Source organism: Cicer arietinum, chromosome 6 (genome assembly GCF_000331145.2).
Source record: "Cicer arietinum cultivar CDC Frontier isolate Library 1 chromosome 6, Cicar.CDCFrontier_v2.0, whole genome shotgun sequence".
Taxonomy (NCBI): domain Eukaryota; kingdom Viridiplantae; phylum Streptophyta; class Magnoliopsida; order Fabales; family Fabaceae; genus Cicer; species Cicer arietinum.
Window position 1 is genome coordinate 53,406,963 of NC_021165.2, and position 14,162 is coordinate 53,421,124.

The following is a 14,162-nucleotide window of genomic DNA, read 5'->3' on the forward strand; positions in this document are numbered from 1 at the left end:
ATCCAAAAATCAATCACATACATACTTGAAATTCTGCTCTTTTGCAAAACAGAGGCTATCATACATTCTGCTATTTCGCAAAAACAGTTGCTGATTCATATTCATATAGTAGATTGCGTAATTATCAGTAAATCCTTTGTAAAGAATCAATTCTCAAACAAGAGTTGAGAAATCTCAGATTCTGTCAAAACAATCAAATTGTAAAAACTCAAACTATAAGAGTTTCTTTATAGTTTGTTTAAGATTACATCCTATCAAGGTTAGATAGGTGTTGTTATTGCTTTCTGGGTGGAAAGTAATAGATACTGAAATAAATCAAGGTTGATCTAGACTAGGTGTTGTAAGATCAAGAAGGTCCTTTGTTTTTAAACACTTAGTGGAAAATCTCACAGTGTGAGGATTGGACGTAACCCATGTTGGGTGAACCAGGATAAAATCATTGAGTGGTATTCTCTATCCTATCTCTTTATTTATCATACTGAATTGATTAACTAAGATAAAACATAAACTGATTTTCTGTTTTAAGCTAATCAAGGAATGTTCTCTGTTTTATATCAAAAACCAAGAACGTTCTCCATTTTCTATTTTCATAACCAAGATCAATCTTGAGTTGTTTTCTTAAGTTTTAACAGGAATTTTTAAAAGGTGCATTTACAATTCAAGCCCCCCTTTCTTGTAAATCGACATTGTTACTTCAGTAACCATTTATCTTAAATACAAGGAAGAAGTGTTTCTTGAGATATTTCTATTGAAGGTCCTTTAAGGTATGACCTTTGTACTTTAAGGTCAAGCTTTTGTACTTTATTTGCAAAAAAACAACACTTATCTTTATGGGTTTCAACATTTGAACCATTGAAGATAAATATATTTGTTGAACTAAGAACTGACTCATAGGATTCACTTGAACTTTGTATGACAATCAAAGGAAGCAGAGGGTACAGGATCATATGATAGAATAGTCAAGTATTATCTTACAGACCATCAAAGCAAGCATGTTCTAGATGATTATCAGAGGATGCGTGCATACAAAAAATATAGTGATCAGAGGATGTCTTGTAGATCATCATATCATTAACTCTTGTAGTGCGTTAACTTTTCCATATGCATTGACTTTGTCAAACTTTGATTTTACCAGAGCGTTGACTTTATCATATGATACATAAAGGTCCAGAGTCAGACAATCAGACGCTTGATGAGATTATCAGAGGTAGAGGCAGTAACTTACTCATCACGCTTGTCATTGGTAGAGACATAATATTTCTTGTTACGTTTGTCAGAGGTAGAGACATAAGAATTCTTGTTATGCTTGTCTAAGGAAGGGGTAGAAGAATTCTTGATACGCTTGTTATAGACAGAGGAAAATTAATTCTTGTTATGCTTATGTATCAGAGGCAGATGAACATAATCCATGTTGGGTTCATCAGAGGCAACCGAGGTACTACGTTGCTCACATCTTAAAGTCAATTGAAGCTTGCGACAATAAGGGCGTTGTCAAGTAATCAGAGGATATAACTTATATTGTCATGCATGCTCTACTGCACTTTTTTTGGGGTAGTATTTCCTTTGCTTTATTATATCTTGCTCTTTTAGAAGGTCTCTAACATATTTGTTAACACAACTTTTGCCTTTAATCAAAACACTTAGTAAATACAGTTAGGGGATAGTTGTTCTTTATTTGTTTGTATTAGTTATCATCAAAACATCAACTAGATGATTGTATTTAAAAATACTTTTCCACTAACTATCTCCCTCTTTTTGATGATGATAAATAACTATACAATTAATGAATAATTTTTCCTCACAAAATAAGGTTTTAAAAGAAGGATCCCCTTAATAAGGTATTCAGGTATTATTTGGCTTAAGTCACAGACAAATGCAGATGATGTAGACACAAACAAATGCAGATGATGTAGATACAAACAGATGCATATGATGTATATGATGCAGAGCAAACATACAATTAATTGTATTACTATATCTTCTACTTTTCTCCCCCTTTATGTAACAGCATAACCCTTACCCATTATCAGCATCTTTAATCACGACCTTCTCGCCCCCTTCTTCCGCCTCGTGGAAATAGCAAAAAAATTCCTTCCGTTGTGTAAACTACATGTTTTTGATGACGACAAGACCACCAACTATGGACAATGCAGCAAGATCAAAAAGAAGATCAAACCATCTTGAATGAGCTTCCAAATCCAAATAATAAATGAGTAAATATAAAGGTATATGATACAAATCAATAGTTCAAATACTTGAGAACAATTCATATTTACATATGCATTTAACATGTTTTCAAAAATCAAAAACAACATTAACAAATCATTTAAAATCATATTTTTGACAATTTGCATAAGTGTATTCGAATACACCATGTTGTATTCGAATACAACTTAAGTTAGAAGCAAAACTTTAAAAGGTGTATTCGACTACACGCATCTGTAGTCGACTACAAGCTAAGTCAGTGGCCAAGTGTATTCGACTACACCCATCTGTAGTCGACTACATGCTAAGTCAGTAGCCAAATGTATTCGACTACACTCATATGTAGTCGAATACAAGTTAAGTCAGAGGCTAAAATACATTGATTTGTATTCGACTACACTGATGTGTATTCGAATACAAGATGTAAAATTTTAATTTTTTGAACGTTACAAAGACGTGTATTCGAATACACATATACTGTATTCGAATACACCTGGAAACATTACAATTTTTCAGATCTGGAATGCCTCTAGAACATTGTAATTTTTCATCAAACCTCTTGGATCAATGGCCACGAATCTGAAAGGATGTTTTATGGAGTATAAATACCCCATAACTTCAGATCAAAAATTAACCATCCTTGAATTAATTCATTTGAACAACTTTGAACAAAATTCTGATTTTTCTAAGTACTTGCATTAGATTTTCATATCATTCTAAAAAGTTCTCAAGTACTTGAATTACTATTGAGTTGTTTATCAATATACCACATCTTAGATTTATTCAAACCTTATTGTATCATTTGTACAAGTAAGATAGTGGTGTGCTATCTTAGAAAGAATTGTTAGAAGTTTTGTAGCAAGAATCCCAGGGTGGGAATTGTACATTTTCTGACAAGTAGTTGATTAATCTCTTGTGGTGTGCAAGAGGACTGGACGTACCCTTGGTTATAAGGGGAACCAGGATAAATCTTATCGTGTTCATTTACTTACTGCACTTGTTATTAAGCCTTGTTCTTAAACTCAGAAAATCTGATTACCATATCACTAAAAACAAGAAAATTTACTAACACCTAATTCACCCCCCCCCCTCTTAGGCGTACTTCTATACTTACAGATTCAACTCTTCTTGCATAGTTAGTATCCATCCATCATCCGATAAGGCTTCGTCTATAGTTGTAGGTTCAATATCATATAATAGTTCAAACATATACTCTTCTTTAAGAGCAGATCTGCTTTTCACAAGATCATTTTCATTTCCTATTATTAGAGAGTCTAAATGAGAGGATTTTTAATTCCATCGTGGTTTGGATTCCTTATGCTTTTGATTTGAGTTGTCAGGCATATCTTCTAATTCATTGTAGACTAACTTTGTTGATTCCTCAGATATATCAAGTTCTTCTTATATATATGGTTCCCCTAATGTGCCATACCAAGTGATTTTACCCTTCTGATCACCTCCAAAACCTATGAATCCTCCGTTCTTGAGGGTCAGTTCTTGGAACATAGACTTTTGTCTTGTCATGTGTCTTGGATACCTGCAAGATAGATTATTTTATTCTTAGGTACCTAAATTTGGTTGGGTCCTAGTTTGTTAGTTATGAAAGGTTTCTTGTCTTTTCATGTTTTTTGCATGGGACAAGTTCTTTTATTGTGACATTTCTTTGGGCAATATATGCAAGCAATATCAGATAGGTTAAACATAGGATTTTCCTTTGGTTCTTCAAAAACAATGCCACATTTATTGTTTCTGTTAACACCATAGATCATAGAAACTTGTTTGCTTTCGTTTATGTCATTTACAAGAAATTCTTGAAAAACTATTTAGTACTAAACATAATTGCAAACTATATTCTCTTAAGTTGTTGAAACATTTTCTTTCAGAGTTAGATTTTTCCTTTTTAGATTTTCAAACTTCTTTTTAACGGAAATGCATTTATTTGTTAAGATACCATGAGCTTTTCTAAGAGGCTTAAGTTTTGAAGAAACCTTATGATTTTTGTTGAGAAACTCATTTAAGAAATCTATAAGTTCATTACGAGATAGGTCAGATAATACCACAATTTCTTCATCAATATATCCATCTTCAGAGTTAGAGTCAGAGTGAGTATCATCCGTCAAAGTCATGTTTGCTTGCTCTTCGTTAGATGATTCATCAAAGTCATCCTAGGTAGCGATAAGACCTTTTTTCCTTGTCTTGAAGTCTTTCCTCTAGGATTTTCTTTTCTCAAGTTTTGGACATTCTGATTTGATATGACCTAATTTTTTGCACTTATAACAAATTAGTTTTTTCTTTTCTAATTTTTCACTTCTTTCTCTGCTATTTTGGGACCATCTAAAATCTCTTTCGTGAAAAGCTTTTTTTTTCTATTGTTCCACATGCGTTGGATTTGTCTTGAGATAAATAAAATTTCTTCATCATTTGAGTCTTCACTCTGATTTTCCAATTCGCTTTCTTCTGAGTCTCCAGTATCTTGTAGAGCCTTTGAGATCGTTTTCTTTCCTTGGGACTTGAGGGCCAAGGACTTTGACTTCTTTTGGGGCTCATCTTCAACCAATTCAATCTCATAGGATCTAAGTGAACTCATTAGCTCTTCTAGAGGCAGTTTGTTTAGATCCTTAGCCTCTTGAATAGATGTTACCTTCGGTCTCCAATTTCTATGAAGAATTATGAGAATTTTCTTTACATGGTTAGAGGTAGTGTAACTCTTTTCGAGAACCTTCAATCTAGAAACTAGAGTTTGGAACCTATAAAACATAGTCTCAATGTCTTCATCTTCTTCCATCTAGAAGAGTTCATACTTCTTGACAAGTAGATTTGATTTGGCTTCGTGTACCTTTTTATTTCCATCTTAGTTGAGAACTAGAGCATCAAAGATACTTTTTGTTGTTTCTTTGTTGTTGCATTTTTCAAACTCTTTGAAGTGATAGCATTCATCATGAAGGTTCTGGTTTTATGATGCATTTTGTATTGATTCTTTTGTTTAGGGTTGAGATCCTTCTCTAGATATTTTAACACCAACATCATCTTTTGGGGTCTCATAGCCATCTTTGACTATGTACAACAGTTCAGGATCGTGAGAGATATAGAAGCTTTTGAGTTTGTCTTTCCAGTACTTGAATATCTCCCCATCAAACAGGGGAGACATGATAACGTTTTCACCTATAACTTTGTCACCACAGTTAGTGATAATAACATATCTTTACTCAAATACAGTTAAGTGATCACAAGTCCATCAAATAGTTTTAGATTTTATGAGAAAGATCTCACAAGAAAGTGTTTACAAAGTTGTACTCTTAGAAACTTTTCTCAACACTTAAGTAATATGAATGATTAAGAGCAAGAGTGCATATGCGACTGTATATGCTTATAACAGTGTGGTTCTTATTGTATGTTTCAAGTGAGGAATGCACATCCTTTTATAGAGATTGTTTAGGGTTTCTGGTCATTGTCCTAATTGGAAAAATTCAGAATATATCATGAAGTTTCGTATCAAATATTTTGAGAATGATTTTCCAGAGAAAACTTTCCAAAATGAATCTTTGTAACCGATTTAGCATATCTTGGTATGGAGATAGAGGAAGCAAAGGACACGATGATCAGAGCATGTCTCATAGACCTTTCAAACAAGTAACAGATTCAGGATGTTCTTTAGAGGATGTGCAAAAGTTATGTTCTTTAGAGCATTGACTTTCATCATAATGTTAACTTTCATCAGAGCATACATTTTAAATCAGAGTCAGAGGATCAAATACTTGATGCGATTATCAGAGGTAAACAATCACTTTCTTGTCAGTATTATTAGAGGCAAACAATCGAATACTTCTTGTATTCATCAGAGACAGACGAATAGGTGTTTGTTGTAGTCATCAGAGGCAGACGAAATATATCATTGATTGTATTACCGGAGTCATCATATATGCATTTTAGAGCGCGATTACCAGACTTAAAATACTAAATCAAAAGAGGAGTATTGGTGTTCTTTTATCTTACACCAATCATCAGAAGATACAACATAAGATTATACAAAATTCACTTTATTTGAAAACTGCACACTTAATCAGAATGTTAGTGCTTTAAATTATTCTCACAAATTCATTTTGTTATCATCAAAATAAATAAGGTTCATAGTTCTTCAAACGAACTAGGTACTAAAAGTATTTTTGACAAAGTAGTGACTATACACAAGATAACATTTGTTACTATCAATTTGGTAAAGTTTTTTTTTTTTTCGAAGCACAATTTGTGAAAAATTAATCATTCACAAGTCAATTATACCATTCAAACTACTAACATCGAAAGAATGTAATCATTCTCTTTCTTTTTTTCTTTGACTCATTAAATTTGCTTAACAAATTCTCACTAAGTCTAGTTTCTAAAACACTTTTTTACAAATCATAATTATATAGCTCACAATTCCCCATCTCCTCAGATAAACCTAGATCATTGGCACAAGTATTGTGTAATGAACCAACAAACTTTAAATGAATGCATAAACTTGTAGGATTTTGATTGTCTGCAGTCAACAATCCACATATTCATAGCACATCAATGATCATTAGATCAAGACCAAACAATTTAAAATTTAAATTTCTAGTCCAACATTTTAGTTTAAAAAAAAAACCAAAATCAGCTGATCTCATTTCAAATTTCCCACTGCCACCAATGTCCGAAGTGTGAGAAAATGCTGACTATAAGCAATCTAAATCTGCGCAGAAATTTTTTTCATTTTGAAGTGGTAATGTACTGCTCTTTGATTGGTATAGTGCACTCTGCTGTAACAATGTACCCAGGAATCTTTTTTTCCCTAAAGCAATGAAATTCATGAGTAAAGGGAAAACTTTTATATACCTTCAAATCTCCCTCCCACAAATACTAGAATTAGAGTTACAACAAGAGACTTGGACTTGAACTTACAAACAGATAAAGGGACCATGTAATCTTACAAGCACTAAAAGGGATCTTAAAATTACAAACACAACATTATCTTACACGATAAGAAAATGATAGCTGAAACAAACACATACAACCGAACAGGCATTTTGCCAAAAAGCTTGTTCGTTTACAGCAATCATTCAGCTACCTTCACACCAGAGAGGTAAACTTTACTCTGAATCACACTTCCCCCAATAGAAAATCCAGGCATAACCATCAATCCAACTTTTGGCTTTTCATCACTGTCATCCATTATCAGATTCTTGACCACGCTTTCCATGTAAACATCGGAGAATTCACTCCCTCCTTTAACCTGAAATACCTTGACATTTGGCTCAAAAGAATAAGCTAATTTGTGTAGAAGCCAAATCGACTTGGCCAGTTTCAGAAAAGCCTGGTAAAACGGAGTCCTTGGATGCCCTCCACCCATCACGTAATTTCTCTGATCTAAATTTCCGAAGAATGATGCTTCCATTTTTGGATGAACTACGACTACATATTTGCTCCTGCAAAATTTTCCAAAAATTGAATCTGGATTTTGCCCTAGCATGTCCAAAGGATCCATCTCCCTTAAAGCAAGAAATTGGTGGAAGAAGCTCTCTTTGTCAACTATAATATTGTCTGATTTGACAGAGAAGCTTTCGTTCTCGAAGCAACCAAACATTCTTTGGCATATGTAAGACTCGAATGCATATTTCTTATGAGCTCTCTTCGCATAAACAACATTGGGTTCAATTGAGTTAGCAGCAGCATCAAGGTCCCACCCAGCCGCTTTCATCATGTTGATCAAAGGTTTTGAAAAATCATGAATTGCTTTCGCAGCTGCTTCCACAGAAGTGGTAAAGAGATCTGGAGTTAGATCAACAGGGAAAAATCCATTTCCATCTTCGGATTCTTTGCTTGACAAACCTCTAAGCTTCAGATTTTTTTCTAGTTTTGCTCGCTTCTGACTAGCCTCCTCAATCTGCTGTTGCAGTTGATGGATCTCTGAATCTTTATTCTGAATTTCAGACTGAAATTTCTTAACCATGACCTCGTAGGTTTTCAGGAGGCTCTGTTGTTCTTGAATTTCTGCAGCTAAACGCGAGTCTTGGGGAGAAACGCAAACGGGCTTTGGGTTGTTTTCCCTGTAGAAATGCTTGAGTTCAGATAGATTTTTCAGCTCACTAATAACAAGTTTATCAGCAGTGTGGATTTTATCAGGATCATAGGGAGTATGAGCAGCTTGCAATTGGATATAAGCAGACTTCAGAGAAGAGATATTTGTGAAAATTTTAGAAACTAGGGTTTCCACAGCTTCTGGATTCTGGTTCATGGCTTCTTCCATTGGTTGGGGGTGGACCTTCTGGCTGTTGCTCTCACGTAATTGGGTCTCTTTTGCTCCAGTGGGTAGCATAGCTAACGCCAATTGCGGGGTAGATGAACAAGCTTTCCGTCAACAGAATCAAAATTAACACAGAACCTGAAAGATTTCAAAAAAGTTCAATCAAGGTGTTAATTGCAAGAGAAATAATTGAGAATGTGTGTGTAAAAGCATGCAGGGAGTGGATGCATGAGTGAAACACATTCAACCTATTAAAAACGTCACCTGCTAAAAGCAATGTGCCATTACATACTTTTATCTCTAGCAATAAATACTTGTATCATTTCACATGATATTTCATGCTTGGTGGAGTTTAAGTATTGTTTTTTGGACTTTCTCAGGAAAAAAACTCATTCAAACATGATCCACGACCTCAAATATATAAATTTATAATACAAGGAAAATAGGGGTGCTCTAATTCGGAGGAGAAAATATGATATAAATGTACAACACAAAAATAGAGATAATCACTTAAGAAAATGATTACAACATATACAATATAACTAATCATGCAAATAAGTAACATGTAAACAAATACCAATCTGGCAGTAATGAGCTAAAACTTAGTAATAGAAGCCATTTTCTACTGTGTCGGATACCATATTGGTAAGTTATAGTTTTCTCCAAGAAACTTTCTTTATTAGAAAGAAAGAATATCCATGTCTCTCTTCCCAAGTTTCTTAGACGTAGAACATTCTATAATCACAAGTCTACAACCATCCAATCCTAACTCCACGTATAGCATGTCCAAAATACAAAGACTCTAATTTCTCTTAATCTTACGGTTTAAACATCTAGAACATCAAAAAAGCTAACAAAGGGAATATAATGTACATGACAAAATACAAGTTCTCTGATTTCAATAAAATCATACCACAAGCACAAGGGTCAATTGATCCAGAAGACGAGTTCACAGAATCAATTGTCTACAACATGAACCATATATTTCTAACTACTAATCGGCAAGCGAGAACTAATAACCTATTCGAGTCACAGTTGTCCTTTCCTTACAACTACTCACTTAAAATTTACTATGAACTGGCCCAAAACACATCGATTTAATTCTATATCCAGAAGTCTTAGAAGTAACATCAAGCAAGTCCTCGATTTATGAACTCCTTTGTCGTTTTAATTCTGGTGTGTTTTGTATTACTCGTTTCAGGACTTATTATGTATTCACTTTTATAATCTTCTAACTTAATTTCCATTACTGCTATTCTTGTTCCCTTATATGCCTTTTGTGTATGATTTTACTCGCACCGTGTATGTCTCTTTGTTTTCTTCTTCTTTTTGATCATGTCAAAAGGGGGAGAAAATTTGGTGTTGTTGTTGCATTTCAAACCTTGTAGGCACTCAAAAACAATTTTCAAATCATCACATACAACGGGGGAGTATGCACCTATTACGGGGGAGCAAAGATTTCAACATCACACTCTCTTCACAACAACATTTTGTCATAATCAAAAAGGGGGAGAATGTAAACTACATGTTTTTGATGACGACAAGACCACCAACTATGGACAATGCAGCAAGATCAAAAAGAAGATCAAACCATCTTGAATGAGCTTCCAAATCCAAATAATAAATGAGTAAATATAAAGGTATATGATACAAATCAATAGTTCAAATACTTGAGAACAATTCATATTTACATATGCATTTAACATGTTTTCAAAAATCAAAAACAACATTAACAAATCATTTAAAATCATATTTTTGACAATTTGCATAAGTGTATTCGAATACACCATGTTGTATTCGAATACAACTTAAGTCAGAAGCAAAACTTTAAAAGGTGTATTCGACTACACGCATCTGTAGTCGACTACAAGCTAAGTCAGTGGCCAAGTGTATTCGACTACACCCATCTGTAGTCGACTACATGCTAAGTCAGTAGCCAAATGTATTCGACTACACTCATATGTAGTCGAATACAAGTTAAGTCAGAGGCTAAAATACATTGATCTGTATTCGACTACACTGATGTGTATTCGAATACAAGATGTAAAATTTGAATTTTTTGAACGTTACAAAGACGTGTATTCGAATACACATATACTGTATTCGAATACACCTGGAAACATTACAATTTTTCAGATCTGGAATGCCTCTAGAACATTGTAATTTTTCATCAAACCTCTTGGATCAATGGCCACGAATCTGAAAGGATGTTTTATGGAGTATAAATACCCCATAACTTCAGATCAAAAATCAACCATCCTTGAATTAATTCATTTGAACAACTTTGAACAAAATTCTGATTTTTCTAAGTACTTGCATTAGATTTTCATATCATTCTAAAAAGTTCTCAAGTACTTGAATTACTATTGATTTTTTTATCAATATACCACATCTTAAATTTATTCAAACCTTATTGTATCATTTGTACAAGTAAGATAGTGGTGTGCTATCTTAGAAGAATTGTTAGAAGTTTTGTAGCAAGAATCCCAGGGTGGGAATTGTACATTTTCTGACAAGTAGTTGATTAATCTCTTGTGGTGTGCAAGAGGACTGGACGTACCCTTGGTTATAAGGGGAACCAGGATAAATCTTACCGTGTTCATTTACTTACTGCACTTGTTATTAAGCCTTGTTCTTAAACTCAGAAAATCTGATTACCATATCACTAAAAACAAGAAAATTTACTAACACCTAACCCCCCCCCCCCCCCCCTCTTAGGCGTACTTCTATACTAACACGTTGGAATGGAACTCAATACCTAAGGGTTGGGCTTTTACAACTTGCACAAGAGAATTATCAAAGTAAGACAAATAAGTACTTAGAGTCAATTTCTTGGTCTTTGTCTCAAATTTTTCTCTTCTTCATCTTTCTTTTCCTTGATTCTCTCTCTCTCTCTCTCTCAAGGCTAGCTTCTCTACTTTTCTTGCCTCTGTTGCATATCCGTTTTCGTAAAGATATTCTACATACTCCAGATCTAATACAAAATTTCTAATATATTCATCATATGATATATTTCTATTTTTTTCTTCTTAATCCTCATTTGTATATTACATATCTTTTCTTTTTTGCATACCTCATATCATCTCTCTCAAAATCTCTAAGCCTCCTTACTTTTTCTCCATTTCTCCTTTCATACATCTTTTCCTCCTCACCACAATCTCTATATCTTATTTCTTTTTCTCTATTTTTTCTTTCATACCTCATTTAATCCTCATCATAATCTTCACATTGTCTTTCTTTATTTATAAATCTCTTTTCATCCTCATTTCCTTCTCATCATAACTTCTATATCATTTTTCTTTATTAATTTCAAACCCATCTTCATTTTGAGATGACCTTACATGACGAGATCTCATATCTCTTTGATTCACAAACTCTTCTCTCAAGGCATTCATTTGAGTATTCATTTTTTTTTGTAAAGTGACGCATTAGAGAAGCAATTCTATGAGAAAAGGAATTTAGTTCACTTCCACTCATGATTTCAACAACAAGAAGATACAAATATCACAATAATCAAGTAAATGACAAGAACAAGTCAAGAAAATAAAAATAAGGCCTTCACCACTCACTAAGTGTTTACTCTCAAGAAATGTATCCCTCATGTATATTACTCAATGGTGGTTTTTTTTAATGATGTGCACTGTTGCATTTTTCCACTCGACCTCCTCTTTCAAGTTCTTAAAGAGAACCTCAGTAAGAGTCCAAATCAAAGAATCCAAACACAATGTAACAAGTCTATAATTGTTTCAAGAAGGAAAACTCTAAGACAAAACTAAGATAATTTAAAATGACAAACAAGAAAAACTAAGTAAATGAAGACACATTCAAATAGATAATCAAAGAAGTAAAAAATATTAGAACTAAAAGACTAAGTGATCAAGATATATGAGTTGACAGATATGTGGGAGGTAAAGTACTAAGATAAAACTTGCAATGCCTAATAAAGACAATAATGATTGATGTATCAAAATGAACCAATTTTGGATTTTTTTTTTGTAAAAAAAAGGCCATTTTTCAATAAATGCTACTGTGTAGAATTACTTTTTTTTGCAAAATTTATCTTTTCAAATTTTTCTCTATATATTTTAATTCCTTTCATTTTTCTAATTGATTAAGGCTTTTGAATTTCCAGAATCAAACATGTATAAAAGAAATAACATTAAAAACAAGTTTGCTAGTGAACTTTTGGATCAAACAATTGCAAGTGAAGAAGATGATGAAACTAAATCCATACTTTTTTCTCAAAAACAACACCCAAGGACTCAAAGTTTCATCGAAATAAAGCAAACAATAATGAAACTAAAATTTGTCACACATATTATAACACTTACAATCAACTAACAACTCAAGATTACACAAAATCAAAGATCGAATTTCAATAAATAAACCTAAAATTTCAAATTTTCCAAAAACTTCAAGAACATCAAAAACTTAAAAATAGAAATTAAGAACAAATTTTACCACTTGGTGACAAGCTCTGATACCAAATAATGTGGATTTGGGTTGCTTCCACAAGACATTGAAGACCTAACCAAGTGGTTTCTTCAAATAAAGTGGCAAAATGAAAGGAGAAAAAGAACCAAAGATAAGTTAAATTGAGAAGATGGAGAAGAAAGGTGCCACAATCTAGAAGATTGATAAGCCAATGAGGAAACATCACAATAGTAAGGAAGTCATTTATAAGATTCAAGCAAGTTCTAATCGAATAACTCAAAGACGAGACATATCTCCCTTCCCATTCTCTTGAGAGAAATTATAATTCACTTCAAACTTGTCTCATTGAGATTACAAATGCATATTTATAGAAAGATTATCTCTAAAACTAAATGGGACATAGATGACACTATTCTCTAGGTCCATATTGGGTTTGCATCATATTATTTTTAAATAAACTAAATTGTAAGGAAACAAAGTATTTTCACTTGTACATGACATCAATTAAATATAAATTAAAACTATTACTATTTCAATATGGATCATTTTCATGCTCTTGAGGTCCTTATCAACTTATTGTGGTTGACTTGGCACAAGCCCAAACCATTCCCCGTAGCTCCTTATCTTTCCATTTCTTGGTGAAATTTCTCCACAAAACCTATGTGGCACACCTGGCATAACCTCCTACATGGCAGGTATTAGCCCTTCAACAAACAGTAACACCGGTCAGTAATTAAACTTATAAAATTAAAGTGTTAGAATAAAACTATAAAATCAAATTATATTAAATTATATTATCTTTTGCATATCACTAATAAAAAAGTCCAACCATTTTGATTGTAGTCACCTAAGTCTTCATGCAACCAGTTGCCCTGCATTTGCCACTTACCCTCTTTGGTATATTCTTAACCCATTTAATTTCCTGTTGGAACATATGTATGTTATAGTGTGAATTTAAAAATGTGTTGAAGTCCCACATTGGAAAGAAATATTTCTTGTAAATTTAATTGGAAAGAAACTTGTTTTTTAAAATTCAAGTCCCACATTGGTAAGAATATCTTTTGAAATCCCACTTTGAAAAACTATCATATTTTGTGTAGTTTCAATTCTATACATACTAAAGTCCCACATTGTTTAGAAAACATATGTGACTTTGGTTCCATCACTATATAATGAGTTTCAAGCTATTGTGAAAAGTACACCAAAGTTGGATGCTTTTCCCAACTTTCTCTTTTCTCCCTCTTATATTCTGCTCGCCTAATTT

The 14,162-nt window shown here is 33.1% G+C and overlaps 1 protein-coding gene across 1 annotated transcript; it reads right to left on the bottom strand.

Annotated features, from left to right (window-relative positions):
- Nucleotides 1-7,026: 7,026 nt before the first annotated feature.
- LOC101505868 (protein GRAVITROPIC IN THE LIGHT 1-like) lies at nt 7,027-8,602 on the bottom strand. Its single transcript, XM_004515894.4, has one exon. It carries the CDS (start codon nt 8,534-8,536, stop codon nt 7,277-7,279), a length of 1,260 nt encoding a protein of 419 aa, XP_004515951.1. The 5' UTR covers nt 8,537-8,602; the 3' UTR covers nt 7,027-7,276.
- Nucleotides 8,603-14,162: the final 5,560 nt, after the last annotated feature.

Coding starts and splice junctions, on each gene's coding strand:
- LOC101505868 (XM_004515894.4), bottom strand. CDS start 8,536: ATGCTACCCACTGGAGCAAAAGAGACCCAATTACGTGAGAGCAACAGC.